At 41.4% G+C, this 19,007-nt stretch overlaps 1 protein-coding gene across 1 annotated transcript in view; it reads right to left on the reverse strand.

Moving 5' to 3' along the window:
- gas7b (growth arrest-specific 7b) overlaps positions 1 to 11,349 on the reverse strand; it is a 69,779-nt gene extending 58,430 nt beyond the window's left edge. The window contains 1 exon segment of the mRNA XM_037754459.1: positions 10,860 to 11,349. Coding sequence (XP_037610387.1) covers positions 10,860 to 11,039 — 180 coding nt within the window. The 5' untranslated portion in view covers positions 11,040 to 11,349.
- Between the last annotated feature and the right edge of the window lie 7,658 nt (positions 11,350 to 19,007).

A 19,007-nucleotide genomic window follows, 5' to 3' on the forward strand; every position in this document is an offset into this window, starting at 1 on the left:
ACTCTATTTCACAGAAGGTCCTCAGCATACATGGATCATTCAGACTAAGGGCAGATCAATTTTGCTTATTTCAGTCCAGTGATCCTTGCAGGTTCAGGTTTACAGAGCTCTACAGAGGAGTATTTCACTAGATTATGACTAAAGCCCATGGTATGGAGAAAAAATAAAAGGGAAAATGAGGCCCAAGTGTAAAGTAACTGTAATTACTCTTTAACTGAGCAAATATTTTTCAAGCTAGAACTCAAAATAGCTCCACTGATGTAGACGAGGACCAGAGAGGAAGGTTTTAAATAGTTCTCTCTGCCACCATTACCTACATGTGGGAACAAATTTAACTTATTATATTAATCATATTGACTTTTATGTTTCCTAAATTGACTTGCACTCACATGACACCAGTCTTTTTAAAGCATGTCTCCTTCTCTTTGCCTGTTGCTGTACTGACGCATCATTTCTATGACAGCTCTGCTGGTAGATGTGTAAAAACCTCAAACCTATTCTCCAGTGTGGAAACAAACAACAGATTGTGGTTAACAGCGCTTCACAGTCATCCAGTTCATATTTCACAGCTCTGCACACCTCTGTTCCATGACAAGGAATGACTGTATTTTGGTTATTATTATGACATCAGCACAGGAGGGGGTTGGTGGTAGTTTTCCAGCGTGTAGGGGGAAACACCTGGCTGTGTGCTGGAGGCTCTACAGCAGTGGTCTGACCCCCGGCATTCCACTACAGGGTATTATGCCAGGCTAAATCACCCTCAAAACCTCTGCTAGAACCCCCCCTCCCACCCCCACTCGCTCTCAGCTCTACAGTTTCATAATAAACACAGCTGACACTCCACCAGGAGAAGCATTAGGGAGACAAAGTGCTTCTCCATAATTTACAGCTAATTGCTTACAGTAGTTCCCCTGGCTACAGAGACATATAACGCCACATGGCAACTCACACCAAACACCAACAATACATAATGCTATAATAATAATAATAATAATAATGTGAGCCCAACATTAAAATCAGAGAAATTGACTTTGAATTAATGACCTATTCAAGTAGAAGAAGAAAGTCACACTTTACTGTATAATACGTGGCAACCTGCACTCAATATTTCATCAACATGAAGTAGTTGGGGTTGGGGGGGGGTCTCCCTCCAGATGGCCCCTGGCAGGCCCAGCTTCTATTACATAACTGCTCATGTTGATATTTCAACACTTGTAGGGGAGTTCTAATTTGTTATGGGGAAGTCATATTTAGCCTCAGAGTAACTGGCCTCTGACCAGTCGTTAAAGGCTGTGACCCAGACCCTCACCAATGAATGGGTTTACTACGGGCCCCCAACATGGCACCAGCAGCTGATGTAATGTCTATTGGGGATCTCTACAGTATCTGTTTATATTGAAACCAGGACTGGACTATTAATTATTTTCATTATCAGTAAATCTTTCTTCGGCTGTGGCTCAGAGGGTACAGCAGGTCGTCCACCAATCGGAACGTCGGTGGTTCGATCCCCGGCTGCTCCAGGTCACATGTCGATGTGTTCTTGGGCAAGACACTTAACCCCAAATTGTTTCCGAAGGCATAGCCATCGGTGTGTGAATGAGTATTTAGATTAGATCCTGATGGGCAAAGTTGGCAGCCTCTGCCATCAGTGTATGAATGTGTGTGTGTGAATGGGTGAATGCTGACATGTAGTGTAAAGAGCTTTGAGTGGTCAGAAGACTAGAAAAGCGCTATATAAATGCAAGTCCATTTACCATTTTCCAACAAGGTAAAAGTGAGCATGGCTCACATCCCCCGCTCACTGCTTGACCCCTGCTAAAGTAGGGCCAAAGGTTTAGCCCTTTAGGAACTAATGGAATTAGTCTATTGAGCACAATCTAGCTTGTTATTAGCTCACCTTTATCAGGATAAAGTCAGTAGAAGACAAGAGTTCGAGTTATACTCCGGAAACGAAATAGAAGTCGGAAAAGAAAATCACAGTTTGTGGCCAAAATTGCAAAAATGTTGGGCACCCTGGACTTCTAAACCCCAAAAGGAACAACTAGACCACACTGTCAACCATCAGACCAAACACAACTAGACCACACTGTCAATCATCATACCAAACACAACTAGACCACACTGTCAACCATCATACCAAACACAACTAGACCACACTGTCAACCATCATACCAAACACAACTAGACCACACTGTCAACCATCATACCAAACACAACTAGACCACACTGTCAACCATCATACCAAACACAACTAGACCACACTGTCAACCATCATACCAAACACAACTAGACCACACTGTTAACCATCATACCAAACACAACCAGACCACACTGTCAACCATCATACCAAACACAACTAGACCACACTGTTAACCATCATACCAAACACAACTAGACCACACTGTCAACCATCATACCAAACACAATTAGACCACACTGTTAACCATCATACCAAACACAACTAGACCACACTGTCAACCATCATACCAAACACAACTAGACCACACTGTCAACCATCGTACCAAATCTGAAGTTCCTAAGTTAAATAGTTTCTGAGTTCTGCTCCGGAAACGAAAGTGTGACATGCGGACGGATGGAAGGACGGACACGCGTAGCGTTATATACTCCTGACTACGTTGACACGGGGGTATAATTAATCATTTGGTGTACATCTCAGAAAATAGAGAAAAATGCCCATCTCATGTCCTAACCTGACATATTCAAAGTGCTTGTTTTTCAATCACCTGATCGATAAATAGACTAATTGAAAAATGTCTGCTGACATTGTTAAACTGAAGTTAAGTATATCTGATACACTTCAAACTTCAATTTAATTTACAACGGTATCACCTGAAATTGTTGATTAGCAGAACGAAGGAAAAGCAGACTGGACAGCGAGTCCTTCTCTCCACAGCGTTCAACAGCGTTCAACAGTGTGGTCGCAGCTCGCCGGAAAGACGAAACGCAGCTCCAGAGATGGACCCGCGCTGCTCGAGCGTCCTATATGACCCGGTCGTAACTTCTGCTTTACGGAGACTTTAACAGACACAAAGATTTCCTGTGCAATGAGGGATTATTACCAACACATCTTAAGAGTGATTGTCTGACCACTGATTACTTTGGGGAGTTAAATCGTTACAATAACTGATGAAAAGATGTCCACAGCTAAAAAAAGACCCAGGTTGTAATAAAGCGGAAATATCCCTTAAAATCAGATTATGTAACTTGTATGGCCACGACAATTATAGGGTAATGGTCAATGCTACAGCATAGTGTAACAGAAAGATTGTATAGTTGGAAGACTGGCTGATAAATGACAGTTAAACAGCAATCAAATTAAATTAATTAAAAATACATTTTCTTATTTTTATTTTATGCAAAATAAAGTTAGTAAGTGAAGTCAGTGTTGGTCTCTGAGAAACAGCCGAAGTGTAGTGTGGTGCGCCCGGCAGCAACAGGTTCTGAATGATTCATTCTGCTTAGAAGAATAGAGCTGTTTGTAGAACAAAGCCACGACACTGAAGAAGACAACAAGAACAGATCAGAGCTGCATTGTTCACGGAGCCAGCTCTACTAATCCCTGTCTGGGTGATTAACGGTGAATCAGCCTCCATTTATGATTATTTACAGTTATGAGAGGGAAGCAGTGGCGGTGACTTCCTTATAGAGCCCCTTCAAGTTCCAATACAGTACACTCTTAGAAATAAAGGAACCATATAGGGTTCTTCCGCTTGTCGTCTTAGGAGAAGTGTTTTTGGTTCCTTCTTCTATGGTGTAGTGGTTCCAACCAGATCCCTCTCTGGGGGTTCTATCAACCGTTCCAAAATGTACTATGCAAATGTTTTCAGAAACACCTTTCGGTGAACTATTTTCGTGAAATAAGAGAAGAAAGTTTCCAACTGAGCCTCCGTGTTGTTTCCAGTTTGAAAGTTGGGAGCAGCAGCCCACGGAGGGAAAGCGTTCGTCCAATCAGGAGCCGAGTGTGTTGTGTCTAGTGGCAGCCCACCAAGCGTCCAATGCTGGGAAGCTGCGCGTGCCCTTGTGATAAAAACGCTCCTGTGGACATGTACCATGAGGCCCTGATCACACGGAGAGCGTTTTAGCAGACATTGTGTTCAATGAGGGTGAAGCGTTCTGTGTGCTGCTTTTGCATTGCTGCGCGCCTCGCGTTTATCCGCTCGGTGCGTTTTTACTGGAGAGCCCTGAACGCCTCAAGTTGAAAAACTATTTGGGTAGCATACAGTTCCTGTTTTTTATTAGGCCAACATTAGCACTCATTTGGTTTTTGCCTAGCAACAATATAAAATACAAAAGACGCGGTTAACTGCAAAAAAACGTTCTATCTCATCAGGCAACAAAAAAGCAGTGCAGTACGCCTCTCGTTTTCCATCTGCAAAACGCCACTCTGTGTGATCAAGACCTAATCCTGGTTTTACTTTAAGCCTCAGGGCGTTTTCACACCTGTAGTTGGTTTTCCTCTGGTCTGAATCAGGGACCAAATTGTTACCTTGTTGCATGTTGCCTCGAGTTTGGTTTGTGTTCACACGGCAGTGTTTACAAGCGGACCAACATTTTTGTGCGCAAAGAAACTGCTCTCAATTGCGCGGCTTGATCTCGGTACGGGTCATCTTTTTTTACCTTGTAGCAATTATTCCCTCAAGGCAACAATACAGTTTGAAAATGAGGCGACTGGAAAACAATGTACTGATAAACTGGAGTCGCCGAAGGCGCATATCAAGACGTACGGAGGACGGAGGAGGAGGCATGCATCAACCCTCCTAAACTGTGACATGCTCATCGGCCCAAAATATTTCCGAAGATCCATCAGGTATGCCCGTGGTCTTCAACACAGCCTGACGTTACACCTGTTTAGTACTGATGTGAATAGTGAGGGCAAGCGTAGGCTCTTTTGTAGTAACGTTGTCTGGTGTTGAAGTGCACAGTGCATCTCGCTACCGGAGCTGGTTTAATCCAAAAGGGCACAATGCTTTCTCCAGTTGGGCCGGATCGAGGACGGATCATGTTCTCACCACAAACAAAGGGTACCGAACCGTACCGAACCATACCGAACCATACTGCAGTTCGTTTGGAAGCGAACCGAGACCACCCCTTCAAGGAGGTCCCGTTTCGCTTGTTTTGGTGCTGCACCCGAGTGCGATTGCTGTGTTCACACCTAGCCAAACGAACCGCACCGAGAGGGTTAACGCTCCAGGGTTAACGCTCCAGGGTTCCATTCAACCCAACTAAACAAGGCAGGTGTGAATGCGCCCTTAGGCTTTGAAAGGTTCCTTAAAGGGCCGGGCTGATGTGGTCCAACGCAACCCACAACATTCATGATTCCACAATACAATTTTTGGGGTGAATATTTCATGAAATTAGTTCTACTACAGCGTTTACTATTTCAGTGGTGCAGTGGAATAGTATAATTCTGACTGATCAGTTATATTACACAGTAATGTTAAGAGGAATCCTTGCTGTCTAAGGCAAGGGGTCACAGAGAAGTCTTGAACTATAATTATGGAATTTTATACTGGTTTTATAACAACTGACTACATTACCCATGTGTCTTTGTCCACCTTAACGTTGGTTTTAGTTTAACAGTTTAGCCCAGGGCCATTGGCACCACGTCCAGACGTCCTGATGTGGCTCAGAACAACCCACAACAATCAGGGTTCTCCATCACAGTTTTTGGGGGGTGTTGTCTGGGAGGACCCATTTCTACAATCCTTTAAGAACTCTTTCTTCCAAAAAGGGTTCTTTGGATGAAAAGAGTTCTTAATGGAACCCTTAATCTTACAAAGAACCCTTGAAGAAGCCTTTCTTCAAAAAAGGGTTCTTCAGAAGCAAATGGTTCAGGGTAGAACTTTAGGCCTTGAGGAAGAACTCTTTTGGACCCCTTATTTCTAAGAGTGTACCAGAATGAGGAAATAGAGAAGTGTTTTTTGTTTCACCATCATTCATTCCGTTGTGCCATCCTACACCCCCCCCCCCCCCGTCTCACCAACCTACAGATGACACATTCAAGGACAACTGGGGAAACCTCCAGTTTCGTTTGTGTAGTTCCGCCTACGTGAGGTAGGAAAGAAAGTAGTTTGAGAGAATGATCTTTACTCAAGGTCCTCTTAGTAGCTTTTTCCAGAGCTTACACTCGCTTATTAAGAATGCAGGATGTTGTAGAAAGCTAATATATATATATGAATTAATTGACTAAAAAAGCTAGTAGAGAGGACCTTGAGTTAAGAAGATTGTTTTTCTCAAACAATTGTTTTCCCATTCAATAGAGTTTTGGTTTACATGTTAGCGTTATTATTTAGAATGGTCTAAGTTATATTTAAGCCATTTGAACTGTAATCTCTGTTGTTACTGGCAGCTTTGTTAATAAAGTTTATTGTGGGCGCCTGGGTTAGCTCAGTTGGTAGAGCGGGCGTCCATGTATTAAGGCTTGGTCCTGAACGCGGCGGCCCGGGTTCGAATCCGGCCTGTGGCCCTTTCCGCATCCACTCTCTCTCTCCCCCCTTTCAAGACTCTATCCACTGTCCTGTCATAAAAAATGGAAAATACCCCCAAAAAAATAACTTTAAAAAAAAAAAAAAATAAAGTTTATTGTTCAACTGTAAAACATCTTTACTCACACACATCTTTCTCACAAAATGTTCATTTATGTTAACAGAATGAATGCTGGTCGATTGTTATTAGATTTTCTCAAGTATCAATGTCAGTATCTGCCATAAAAATCAAGTATCCGTCAAGTTGTCGCTGATAGTAACTTCAGTCTGTTGAATATCAGGCTACAGCCAGCAGCCAATCAGCTTAGCTTAGTACAAAGTGGTAACAGGGTCCAGGACTAAAATCTAAGCTGTAACTTCTTCAGACCAGTTCAGATAATGATATTTTTTAAACGTAAACTAAAAACCCATCTATTTAGTCTGGCTTTTATGCAATGTTTTATAATTTTATAATTTTACGGTTTTATTGTTTATACTTTTTTTATTTATCATCATTAAAGTGTTTATTTTACACTATTTTGTTTAATCAACATTTTATTGCTGATCATTATTATCTCTTTTATTCTATTTTATTTTATTAATATTTCATTATTTTAATACAATCTGCTTATTTTGTGTAGTTTCATAATTTTTATCTATTCATTTTTATTGTTATTTTTATTTCCTTGTATTTAATTTATCTTTTATTATCTTAAATACCCATCTTTTATTGCTTTCTTATTCAATGAACTTTTATATTGGTTGTTTTAGTCTCAAAATCCATTTTTAACATTCTACATGTATTTCATTCGTCTGTACAGCACTTTGAATTGCATTTGACTTGTTTGAAAGGTGCTATATAAAGTTTGATTGATTGATTGATTGAGATGAGGTGAAACTTGTCCCATTTAACATAGGGCTGCATAATTAATCGAATATTAAACATGATCACGATTTTGGCTTCCCACAATTAAATGAACATGATCGACTGTGATATTGACATTCAAAATGCTCTTCTCATAGAAAACTCTGCTGCATAAATTAAATGCTTTCTAAACTAACAGCTAGAGATGCAGCGTCAATCAGCAGTCTCATATGCTCATATATCGGATTTTTCTCCGGTCACACATACATGTGCCGCCGCCACATGAGGGTTCTAAGTCGACACACAGCGGCACAGTCAGTAACGTCTCACACACAGACGGACAACAACATGTTGTCGGTGTGGAAGTTCTTCAGTGTATGTGAAGAAGACATTAAGCTGTAATTTGCCACATCTGCAAGTCCAAAATAAACCACAGAGGAACAACCTTAAAACATCTGGAACAGCTAACTTAAACAGGCACTTCTATTGTAATTTGTTCCCATGATGCTGCTCAGAGCGATCACAGTGACCGGCTCGTCTGCCGACAGCTACACAGCTCAGTTATGGTGCGTTCATGCTCTACTCAGTAAAATGATTATTGGGCTTTGGTAGATTATAATGCTATCATGATGCGTTCAAATGTAATCTTGTAAAATGGAGTTTTTGGAGAGAAACTTGAATAACTCCAGTTGTTTGAAGGAGATGTTTTCACAGGAATATTAGATAGATAATAGAGAGGGAATTATGACCTGTTTAACTTCCTAACACTAGCTCTAAGCAGCTTCTAATATATAATTATAACTACTAATTCCAAGATTTGTATCAATAAAAATAAAATAATTTATTTTCTAATAATTTGAATTGTGTGTTTTTATATAAATAACCACTACAGATGACAATAACAAAGTGCTGCCGCAATCCTTTCCCCACCTCCTCCACTAGTGTCACTTCACTCAGCTTTACTGGTTATTTTGTTATGGAGTGAAACTAGTCTCAAAATGGTCACAAATTACATGTTATCTCAGCAGAAGTCCACCAACTAGCAGTCGCCTATTTAAACCATATATTTACATCTATAGGCTACTGTATTGAGTATATAGTTGGTAAATGTATGTGTTCTAATCGAGGGGGGACGAGCTGTTCTGTCTATTTAGAAAAATGTCTTTCCCACTTTGAAATTACACACGATTTCACCGAAAGCCCAGATGTCCCAGTTTTCCAGCAGTACTTAAACGCAGCATGCATTTGTGGATCAGTTTGAGCTGGAGACGTGAAAATAATATATATAATAATCTCATAACTCAACATGCAAATGTAACCTGATCCGTGGGTATCAAGCGATCCGTACACACACAGGAAACTTTTTGAAAGCAGAAAATGATCAGATCTGTGAAGTCGAAGCTAAAAATCTGTACGTAAAATATTAATATTTATTCAGGTTGTGATGTATGCATTATTAAAACTGCTTTACATGTATTCAAATTGATTGGTATTTGTGTGTACATTGGAACATGCATTTGTGAGTGACCCAAAATTACACACATTTGTAAATCTTAATTTCCATTTGTAGGTCATATAATAACCATTTGTGACCATTTTGAGACCAATTTCACTGCATCATTTTTAGGCAGTTCCACTTGAGTGCAGAGAACTGTGAACAGTGACAGGAAAGCTGATTTAGTGGTGAGAATCTAGACCTGAACCCACAGCACCACAAACATCCGACACCATACACAGACCACAGAGCTCCCGCAGTGTGGGCTCACATGAAAGTGAGAAGAATCTGTCTGTGATAAGTCAGCCAACATCAGATAAGCATGTTGTTGTTACTTAATTTAGCCTAGCTTAAGGGCTAAGCCTTTATCGAGCTTTGCATCAGTTTTATAAAAAAAAGTGTCCGTGCACACAGTTGGGGGACCAGAACATGCTTTCTCCCTCATATTCATCTATTCTGTCCAACACATGTTTCTATCATCCTCTAATATGAGTGTGAAGTTTGACCTTGGAGACAGTAGCTTGTGAATGCTCATCACACATACCAGAGCTCCAGAGTTTGTCACGTTTTGTAGTGACAGTTGTCACTTGTTTTAACAATATTCTGTTACTGTAATGTCTATTTCTCTCCTCAAATGTTCTCAGAATCATCTTGTAGTGCACGGTTTAACTGTAAAATGAGAAAGTTTGTGACCCGGCAGCCATGTTGAGATCAGTTGAGGAAATACCAAGCACCGCCCACCAGTCGGAGCACAGCCAATAGGAACGCTCTCTCTCTGAAATGACCTGTGATTGGTCAAAGTCTCCTGTCACGGGCTAGATGTTCTAAAGTCTGAAAACAGAGCCATGAGGAGGAGCAGAAGTCTAGTTTTCTCTCAGAACACTTGAATTACAATATGCTGAAAGGTTATTATGGAATTTTTGCCCACTGATGCCAAAACTTTTTGCAAATATCCAATAATAATATATTGTCCAATATCATTTTTTTCTGTTACATAAACACTTTACATACATACTATACTATACAATTGATTTTATTTGGACTAAGTAAGACTAGAATCAGTGAATGTTTGCTTCATTTCTCTTTTACCAGACAGGTCAGGGGTCAAGCTGCAGAACAGCGGTCCTAGAAGTTATCTCCAGCTCCTCAGCAGGGTGGCTGCTTGATGAAACTGTGTCTCTGCTCCCTGCACCACCCTGCTGCCCCACCCGTCAACTCCAGTCCTCACACTGCTCTCAGACAAGACAAGAGAAACTGTGCTACATGTTCAAGTGATCCTATCTAAACCAGCACACGCCCAGAATCAGTGTGGTGTCACTGGGTCACAAATCATGTTACTGTTTATATCTTCTCACATTCAGAGTGAAGACGTGATACAAATGGCAGCGCTTGGTGCCATAGCTAAGAATGCTGGCCTGGTGCCGGTCCCTCTGGGATACAAGCTGATTGAAACAAACTGTCAGAATACTGGGTGGTGGTGGTGGGGGTGTCAGCATCCAACCACAAACTCAATCATTCACATCACAGAGCCAAACACAGCACTTTAAAAGAGCTACAGAAGAGAGGGGGAGTTCAGAATGAGAGTGTGTGAGAGCTCAGAGAGAGGGGGGGGGGGGCTGACCATGGCTGCCCTCTGAGAGCAGACCTGAGGATCTCACTGGAATGTGATAGGAATGAGGAAGTGAGCAGCAGCTCAGCCAGGCGGTGAGGTTAGAGTTAATCTGATGAGCACAGCACGGGAAAACCCTTTAGTAATGTCAATGCTGTCTTTATCTTAGAGTGCGTGTGTCTGGTTAGAACCCACCACCCTTGTCCCTTTGAGTGCATGTGTGTGTGTGTGTGTGTGTGTGTGTGTGTGTGTGCGTGTGTGTGGGTGTGTGAGAAAGAGAGACTTAGAGAACAGAAAAGAAACACTGGGTTTTTCGTAAAAACAAAATCATAAAAAGTTGAGCAACTTTTCATCCAATTAAGATCCAATTAAGGCTGGTGTTGAGTCCAGATGTGTGTGTCTTACCTCCAGGACCTGGACATAACTGGAGGGGAACCATCCTCTGTCCCCGTCCCTCTCTCCCTCCCACCAGCCTCCGGGCAGAGCCTGGACCACCTTGATAATGTCCCCGGCCTCGAAGGTGAGTCCCTGCTGGTGCTGCTCCCCGCTGAACGGGTACAAACTTCTGCAGTAGGATCCAGACATCTCAGCGCAGCGCAGCAGAGCAGCGCGGTGATGAACACACAGCTCCGAGGAACTAATGTCTAACTTTAGGAGTCCACTGAGGGGTCGTGTCCGCAGTAGGACCTGGACCTGGATCTGGACCTGGACCTGGACCCGGAGCTGCTCACAGCTCACAGGAGACAAACTTTCGAGTGAAGCTGGTGGACATGGACAGGTCCTCCTCCTCTCTGCTCCTCTCTGCTCCACTCCGTCAGTCTGAAGCTACAAGACAGCGTCAAGCTACCCGGAGCGACACCCCAGGACCGGAAGTCAAATAAACCTTCAAAATAAAAGCACAACGTGTTTCAAAGTTAGTACACAAGTGACAAGCTCTCCTGTAAACTATCTCCATGACAACCGAGCAAACTCCATTTGCCGTTTGGTCATTTAGTTAAGTAGGCTTATAGCTTACACTCAACCTTACAACTTCCTTTAAAGGTCCCATATTGTAAAAGTGAGATTTTCATGTCTTTTACATTCTAAAGCAGGTTTAAGTGATATATAAATACTGTGAAAGTATCAAAACACACAGCCTGTATTCACAAACTGTGCGTTTGAAACAAGCCGTGAGGATTTCTGTCCATTTACGATGTCACAAATATACAATATTTAGACCATTTCATAGTTTTAAACATAACTATACTAACTGTGTCCCAGTTTATTTCCTGTTGCAGTGTATGTGAATGACATCAGCTGACAGGATGTAAACATGGACCCAAGCTGTTGCCCAGCAACGTAAATCCGTTGCCATTCCGTTGAAATGCGCTGAAACGGAGTGTTTCAGCGTGAATACAGGTATATTCAGACAGACAGTATGAGAAAAATATTGTTTTTTTTTTTTTTAAATTAAAGCATGTAAACATTTTCTTTTAGAAACCCAAAATACAAGTATGAACCTGAAAATGAGCATGATATGTCCCCTTTAAAACTTCCTTTAAAGCAGCAGTGGGTAGAAATGGAACAAATATGATTAAAAAAATATATTTTTATAAAACGGTCACTATATCCTGACAGTAGAGCATGAGACAGGTAACCTGAAAAAAATCATGTTCCTCTGTGTCCTCCGGTGCTCCTAACGGCATCTGCAAGATTTCACAGACCGGAAGAAAACAACCAGTCAGAGCTGATCAGAGGCCTGTACTATTAAGCGAGTCCAACATACCCAGGGTATCTCCTCCTTATCTGGCTTCACTAACCCTAACAAACGAAATCACGCTAAGCGGTCCTATGGCGGTGGCTAACAACTCGGTAAATCAACCCAGGGTTGATTTCTGGCTATGAGTGCGTTCACTTAAACGGGGCGGGGTTTGCAGCATCTGACCAATCACAGACATGGACAAGTCTACTGACTGCAGACAGACAGTCAGAGTGGCACATTTAACAAAGGAAGAGTAAACTATATTAGACAAATACGAAGAAATTAAACACATAATCCAGACTACAAGTAATACAGTTGAAGCTGCCGAATGCAGGAAGAACAACTAGCAAAAAAAAAACTCCCGATGTGTGAATGCGTAAATTAACAGCCTTATTAATTTAACGGAACACTCAAAAGTCAGATATAGTCGTCTGGATATAAATAGCTTTTAGAAGCGTACTGGATGAATGGATTACACTTCACTAGGCCCATTAAGTAAAATGTGGCGTGTGTGAGTATTTCAACCTTCTTCAGCTGTGTCCCCGTCTCCGGCGGTGTGAAACGGACTCAAGAGCAGGTAAAAAATAAATATAAAAACATAATTCAAAGCGATAAACACCCACAGCATAAATCCAGCTGTCCTTCTTGCATCTGTCAGTTTAAACTGTGTTGGTTTTAGTCTGGATTATGATTTAAACTTCTTCATATTTGTGTAATATTATCATACGATCTGCACACTGAGCTCTGATTGGTCAGTAGGAGGTGCTTTTATACAAGTTGATGTCTTATCTGGAACCTAACCTGCTGTTCAGCATCAGTTACCATGGTGATCTACTCCGGTAAGAAGTGAACCACCTTCATAGGACGGAAAACCCTGAAGGGTTAACCCTGAAGTTACCTCGCTAACCCCGTGGGCCGTCTCTGAGCAGCTGTCAATCACTCGCCAACTCCGATCAAACGGTCAAACTAGGCAGCGCTGATCAAATATGAATCAATATTCTGTTACTGTAATGCCTATTTCTCTCCTCAGATGTTCTCAGAATCATCTGGTAGTGTACTGTTTAGCTGTAGAATGAGAAAGATTGTGATCCGGCAGCCATGTAGAGGTCTGCTGAGGAAATACCAAGCACCGCCCACCTGCAGGAGCACAGCCAATAGGAACGCTCTCTCTCTGAAATGACCTGTGATTGGTCAAAGTCTCCCATCACGGGCTAGATGTTCTAAAGTCTGAAAACAGAGCCTTGAGGAGGAGCAGAAGTCTAGTTTTCTCTCAGAACACTTGAATTACAATATGCTGAAAGGTAATGGAGTTTTTGCCCAATGATGCCAGAAATATACTGCCTACTGCAGCTTTAAGTAGGTCTAGTTTACACTCAACATTAAAACTTTTTTTAAGAAGGCTAAGCTACCAGTAGATAGGCCTATTATCAGTAGTAGCCTACTAGGCTAGAATTAAAATGACTCATACAGTAGCGGCAGTGATAATTAGCACATAGCAATAACAGTAGAAGAAGTAGGCCTTCTTTAGTAGTAGCCTTACTATAAATAGGTTATAAATAGCTAGAATAAAGTCAGATTGAAACAACCTTTGTTGTAATTCTATGTAACATGTTCATTTCCAATGAAGCAGCTTTCAGCCAATTTGACTTAAAGAGGAACATGAATTTTGCCCAAATCACACCAAAGGGTAAGAGTTCCTCATTTGCAGCGTTCCTTGGTATTATGACAGACTTACAGATACCACAATGACCAATTCAAGCCACAGTGAGTACTGATTCTATATTTTCTTTCTTTTCATTTGGAATCAATATAATCTATCTGCTGAAGTAAACCCAATAGCAATCACTTCATTATGGTGTTTTACATCTTCCACTGAGCTCAACAGAGTCCCTCCATGTTTAATCAAATGTAATTTGTTTTCTTTCTGGGAGGTGCGTTTTGACATGGAAACAGGCTGTTCACAAGTAGTCAGACAGAAACTGAATGCACTGAAAACACATGCTGGGTAGAAATAGGAGTGAAATGTACGTCAACAATATGTTGAGGCATCAACGGCCAAAAAGTCTACTCCTTGAATTTAGTAATTAAAACGAATGTTCAAAATCAAAGCAACAGCTGTCGAGATATCCTGACTTTCAATCCCTATGAGTTAAAAAAGTCAACTTCCCATAATGCACCTTGATAACATATTTCATTTGACCCTCCCTGATTCTATGATGAGTAAACCGATCTTAATGTATAAAGTCAATAAATGTATACAACAATCTGAGACTGAAAAGTAAAAGTAGTGACTATTCATGACTAAACATTGGGCAGTGGGCCTTTCGGGACACTTGGGCGCAGTACACAAGCTGAGGATTGATCCCCCTGTAGCTGGCCGCCTTTGTGGAGGGTGTGTAGTGTTAAAAGGCCCAAACATCTGATGATACAAGGGTTCACATTTTAACACCACGTCCTGTGTTTTCTGATTCATTCATCAGTAAATATCTCATTAGTGAATGTTGAAGCTTTTACGAGTCTTAAAAAAAGGTGGTTGCTAACAAGTGTCTAAATGAGGCGACTAGACGTCATCACGACCCTCGTTGTGTATACCCTCGTTCATGCTAACATTAGCTAACAGCTACCATAATCTATGGAGCAGCAAAACACCTGACTGAATTGAATTTAGCAAGAATGCATTTAATTACCTCCACCAAGGCCAAAGGCATAGGAAGGAGGTTATGTTTTCACCGATGTTGGTTGATTTGTTGGTTTTCCGTTTGGAGGATTACTCCAAAAGTCTGCGATGGATTTGAATGAAATTGACATGAAACCTGCCTTGGTGGAGGTCTACGCTCCCCGAGTGCACTTCTAGTTTCTTATGAATTCAACTTTGAATTTGTAACAGAATGAATGTATCATCTCTTCTACATAGTCTCACTTTAAAGCCACTACTGTATGTACACAGTGGTACAATAGAAAGGTCACGTGGTGGTAGCATTATTTAACTGTTCATCAGAGTGCATGAGTAATGAGAGAGGTGTGCAGGCCTGGACCTCAGCGAGGCGCCTCTATCTACATCAGACATCTTACTCCAGAAGGAACTTGAAAAGAGGAAGAGCTTTCACTGCTACTCAGAGGTAAAGATAAAATCATACAGTCACTCACTCTTCTCTCTTTCTCCCTTTCTCTTCCAACCATATGAAAGTCATCTTGCATTTCAAATGTTTCTCTCAGTCATCCTCCCAAAAGTACGCGGTGAACATATTTTAATAAAGGAAGTTTAAAAGTCAAAGTCATCCGTCCAGAAGCAATGCAGGATGTACAAACCTTCCTCTGCCACCTGTCCAACAAGCTGTTCAACTCTTTTGCTGGCTCTCACACCAACAAGCGTTCCAAACTAGCACTGCTCGCCATGCTTCAGCAGACTACTGCACCTTTACTGCCACAGTTTCCACTTGTTGAGGTCAGGAGTTCCCAGACTAAGGGTGCCGTTGTGAGCAGTGACTCTAGTTCGGCCTCTGCTCTGAGAAACAGAGCTCAAGCTGCCAGCGCTCAGACTGGCTAACAGCTGGCTGACAGCAGCGACTTGCTTCTGTCTGAATACATCTTCAACATCCTCATCGGTGGCCCGGGATAAGGTCAAAGCTATTTACAAAAGATTTGTTGTCCGCTCCAAAACCTTCCACCTCATGGACTTTGATGAACGCTCCGTCTCTGCAGAAGAGAAGGAGCGTTGTCTGTGCCATCCAGGACATGGACGACAGAGTGCAGAGGGCTGCATACAGCTGCCCCCCCCATAGTAATCCCCAATCCTACTAACAGAGTCACATTACTGTTACATCTACTTGTTTGACAATGTAGAAGAACAAAGCAAGAATAGCTTCTATGTTTATAATTTAAGATTCATAGATATTGTTGTCAGACTCTGGAGGAGTGCTGTATGGCGACTGGTGAATTGTTGATATTGTTCTATTTATTTTATGTTATAACTGGTTCAACACGTGGACCCAAACGCAGCACACAGACAACAAGTAAGTAAAGAACAAAAGGATTTTTTATTATAAAAAAATAAAGTTCTTTAAAGGGGCTGAGGCTGGGGTTTGGGCGTCCAGCCTGACACGGCTTGTATTTTCGAGAGGAGGAGGGGGGCAGACGAGGCACGAGGAAGAGGGCTCCAGGAATCTACACGAGGGTCAGTTGAATTAACCTTGGAGCAGAGGCAGCTGGCAGGTAGGCAGACCTGAGCAGAAGAAAAACAGCGTTTCACAGGATCCAAAAACAAGCAAAGTCAAGGCAAAAAGGTACACAAGGTAAGTAGGCCTGAATACGTTAACTACCACGGAGGGTGCCGGAATGATCTGGCGACGTCTGGGAGGAAAACCGCAGTAGATATACTGCAGGGTTGTGGATTGATAGGCTGATTGGAATCAGGTGTGCCAGCAGCAACCGCCCCGGAGGAGGAGAGGAGAGACCACGCCCACCTGCTCACAGACGCACAGATGACAGACAGGGAAAACACACAGGAGACTAAAGGGCGGGAAACTAAAGGAAACACTGGGGAAAACTAGGCTGGGAAGTGATATCCTAACATTATAAAAACGTTTCCAAAACTCTATTCAATTTTGTACTGTACATACTTACATAATACTTCTGCTATTACCTTTTTATTTTTGATTATTCTAGATGAAAAGAAGCACAAAGAGGGAAAGCAGGGAGCCTTCTTCAGTCGAATGTGGAAAAGGATGATACGTGTCCACCAAGGAGTGAATCATACCAGCTGCTCTCTCTGCAGTATATTATCAATAACATAAATCATACGTATTTAATAAATGTACCTATTTTATCCGACGGACCTGGTCCAGCTGTGTGTTGAAACGCTGCATTTAAAAACTCCACTAAATGCTGTGGTGGTCTTTTTTCTGAATAGTTTCTAGAAGACGAGGCCTCAACGCGACTAAAATAACACTCCAAGTGGAGTTTGTCCAAACAATGTTTGTTCAGCAATGATTTCAATATTTTAGTTACAAAATCAACGCACGAGAAATTGTATTGTTACTTTATAATATATTTATATTGAATGTACATACTTGACTTTGGATTCTATTTTGTTTTCTTATGTACATTGTTATTGATTGAGTTTTACTTGATCATATTTCATTATTATAATAAAACTGCTCCATTTGGAGCCAAAATTATACAATGTAGTTGTGTTTTTATTGGTTTTATACTGTGCACAATGGTAGAATGTGATGATGCACAGGGTAAATGTCATTGCCAAAGGCTCCACTGTGTGCACAGAGCCTCCTGTAGTGGATATCAGGAGTATTTTAGAGCCAGATTCACTTTCAAGAGCTAGAAAACCCATTTGGCACACTTTGGATATCAAAAATACTCTAATGAAGTCTGGCTGTCACCAGCGTATTCAAAGTAAGTTAAACCATAAAGATACTTTGTGTAAATTAGTCACACTTTGTCTCTCTGTTTTCTCCATAAATGACAGTCTGGATGGAGATGATTGAAATGCAAACATAGCAGTAAATGAAGACATAACACGGCATGTAAAACGTTTCTCTAGTATCTTCAGTATTTGATGAAATACAGAGCAGCAGCAACAAGGCTCTTTACGAAACATCTAGCTCAGGTTATTTGTCTCTTTTATGCTTTTATAAGATATACATAAACACAAATCAATTTTCACTCTGTGACAAATGATACAAGAAAAGTATTTTTTTCCAGGTGTGTAATGAACTTCTTTCAACAAGCTGAATCCTCTTTTGGCTCTTCCTCCCTCCATGTTTCTTGTCCTGTCCGAGGGAGCCATCTAGCTGCTGTTACAGAACTACAGCTGATACCAGAACACAGTGAGAGAGAGAGCTAGGAGAACTATCTGGTTTCAATTAAATAGACATTGAGTTGTTTCATAGTCTTTACTAGTAAGAATCACCTGATCAATAAAGATGTAGAAAACATGAAAAGGCATTTACATAAGCTTTACAGCCCAAAGTGGATATGAAACACACACAGATGTCAATAATAATATTAGAGAATATTAGAGACTCTTTGTAGGTGGGGTCAACTAGTGTAGATGCTACTGACATAGATCAACCATACACTATATATATAATACACTATATTATTTTATTGTTTTGCCAGAAAAAGCCTAATTGTAAATAAATTGAGTCAGATTCTGACTTCCCTCAGACTGTAAATTGTACACTCTTCCACAAGTTGTTTAAAAAAACACACCTCCTTCTTAGACCCAGTGTCCTCAATATATAAAGGACATACCCAGTGTCCTCAGTATATAAAGGACATACCCAGTGTCCTCAGTATATAAAGTATATATATCTTTCTATCTAACGCCAGATCCATCGTTCATAAAATGGACGAATTGGAGCTACAGCAGAATTTCCCTCGGGATCAATAAAGTTACTATCTATCTATCTTTCTATCTATCTACAGATGGCAGCTAACAAGTCTGTCAATAACTTCTGTGTGATGTTGATAACGGAGACTTGGCTTCACCCACTGATACCCGACGCTGCTGTGCAGCTAGCAGGCCGCACAATCCACCACCTGGACCGAAGCAAAGACTGGTAAGAGCAAAGGGGGAGCACTCTGTATTGATGTGCATAATGACTGGTGTACAAACAGCCGAATCACTGACAGTCACTGTTCCTCTGATTTAGAGGCTCTGTCAGTGATGTGTCGACCTTCTATCTGCCGAGAGAGCTGACAGTAGTAATTGTTACAGCTGTCTATATTCCACCAGATGCTAACACTCAAACGGCCCTAGCTCATCTACATAGTGTCATAAACAAACAGCAACA

The sequence above is a fragment of the Sebastes umbrosus genome, chromosome 20 (genome assembly GCF_015220745.1).
Source record: "Sebastes umbrosus isolate fSebUmb1 chromosome 20, fSebUmb1.pri, whole genome shotgun sequence".
NCBI classification, from domain to species: Eukaryota; Metazoa; Chordata; class Actinopteri; order Perciformes; family Sebastidae; genus Sebastes; species Sebastes umbrosus.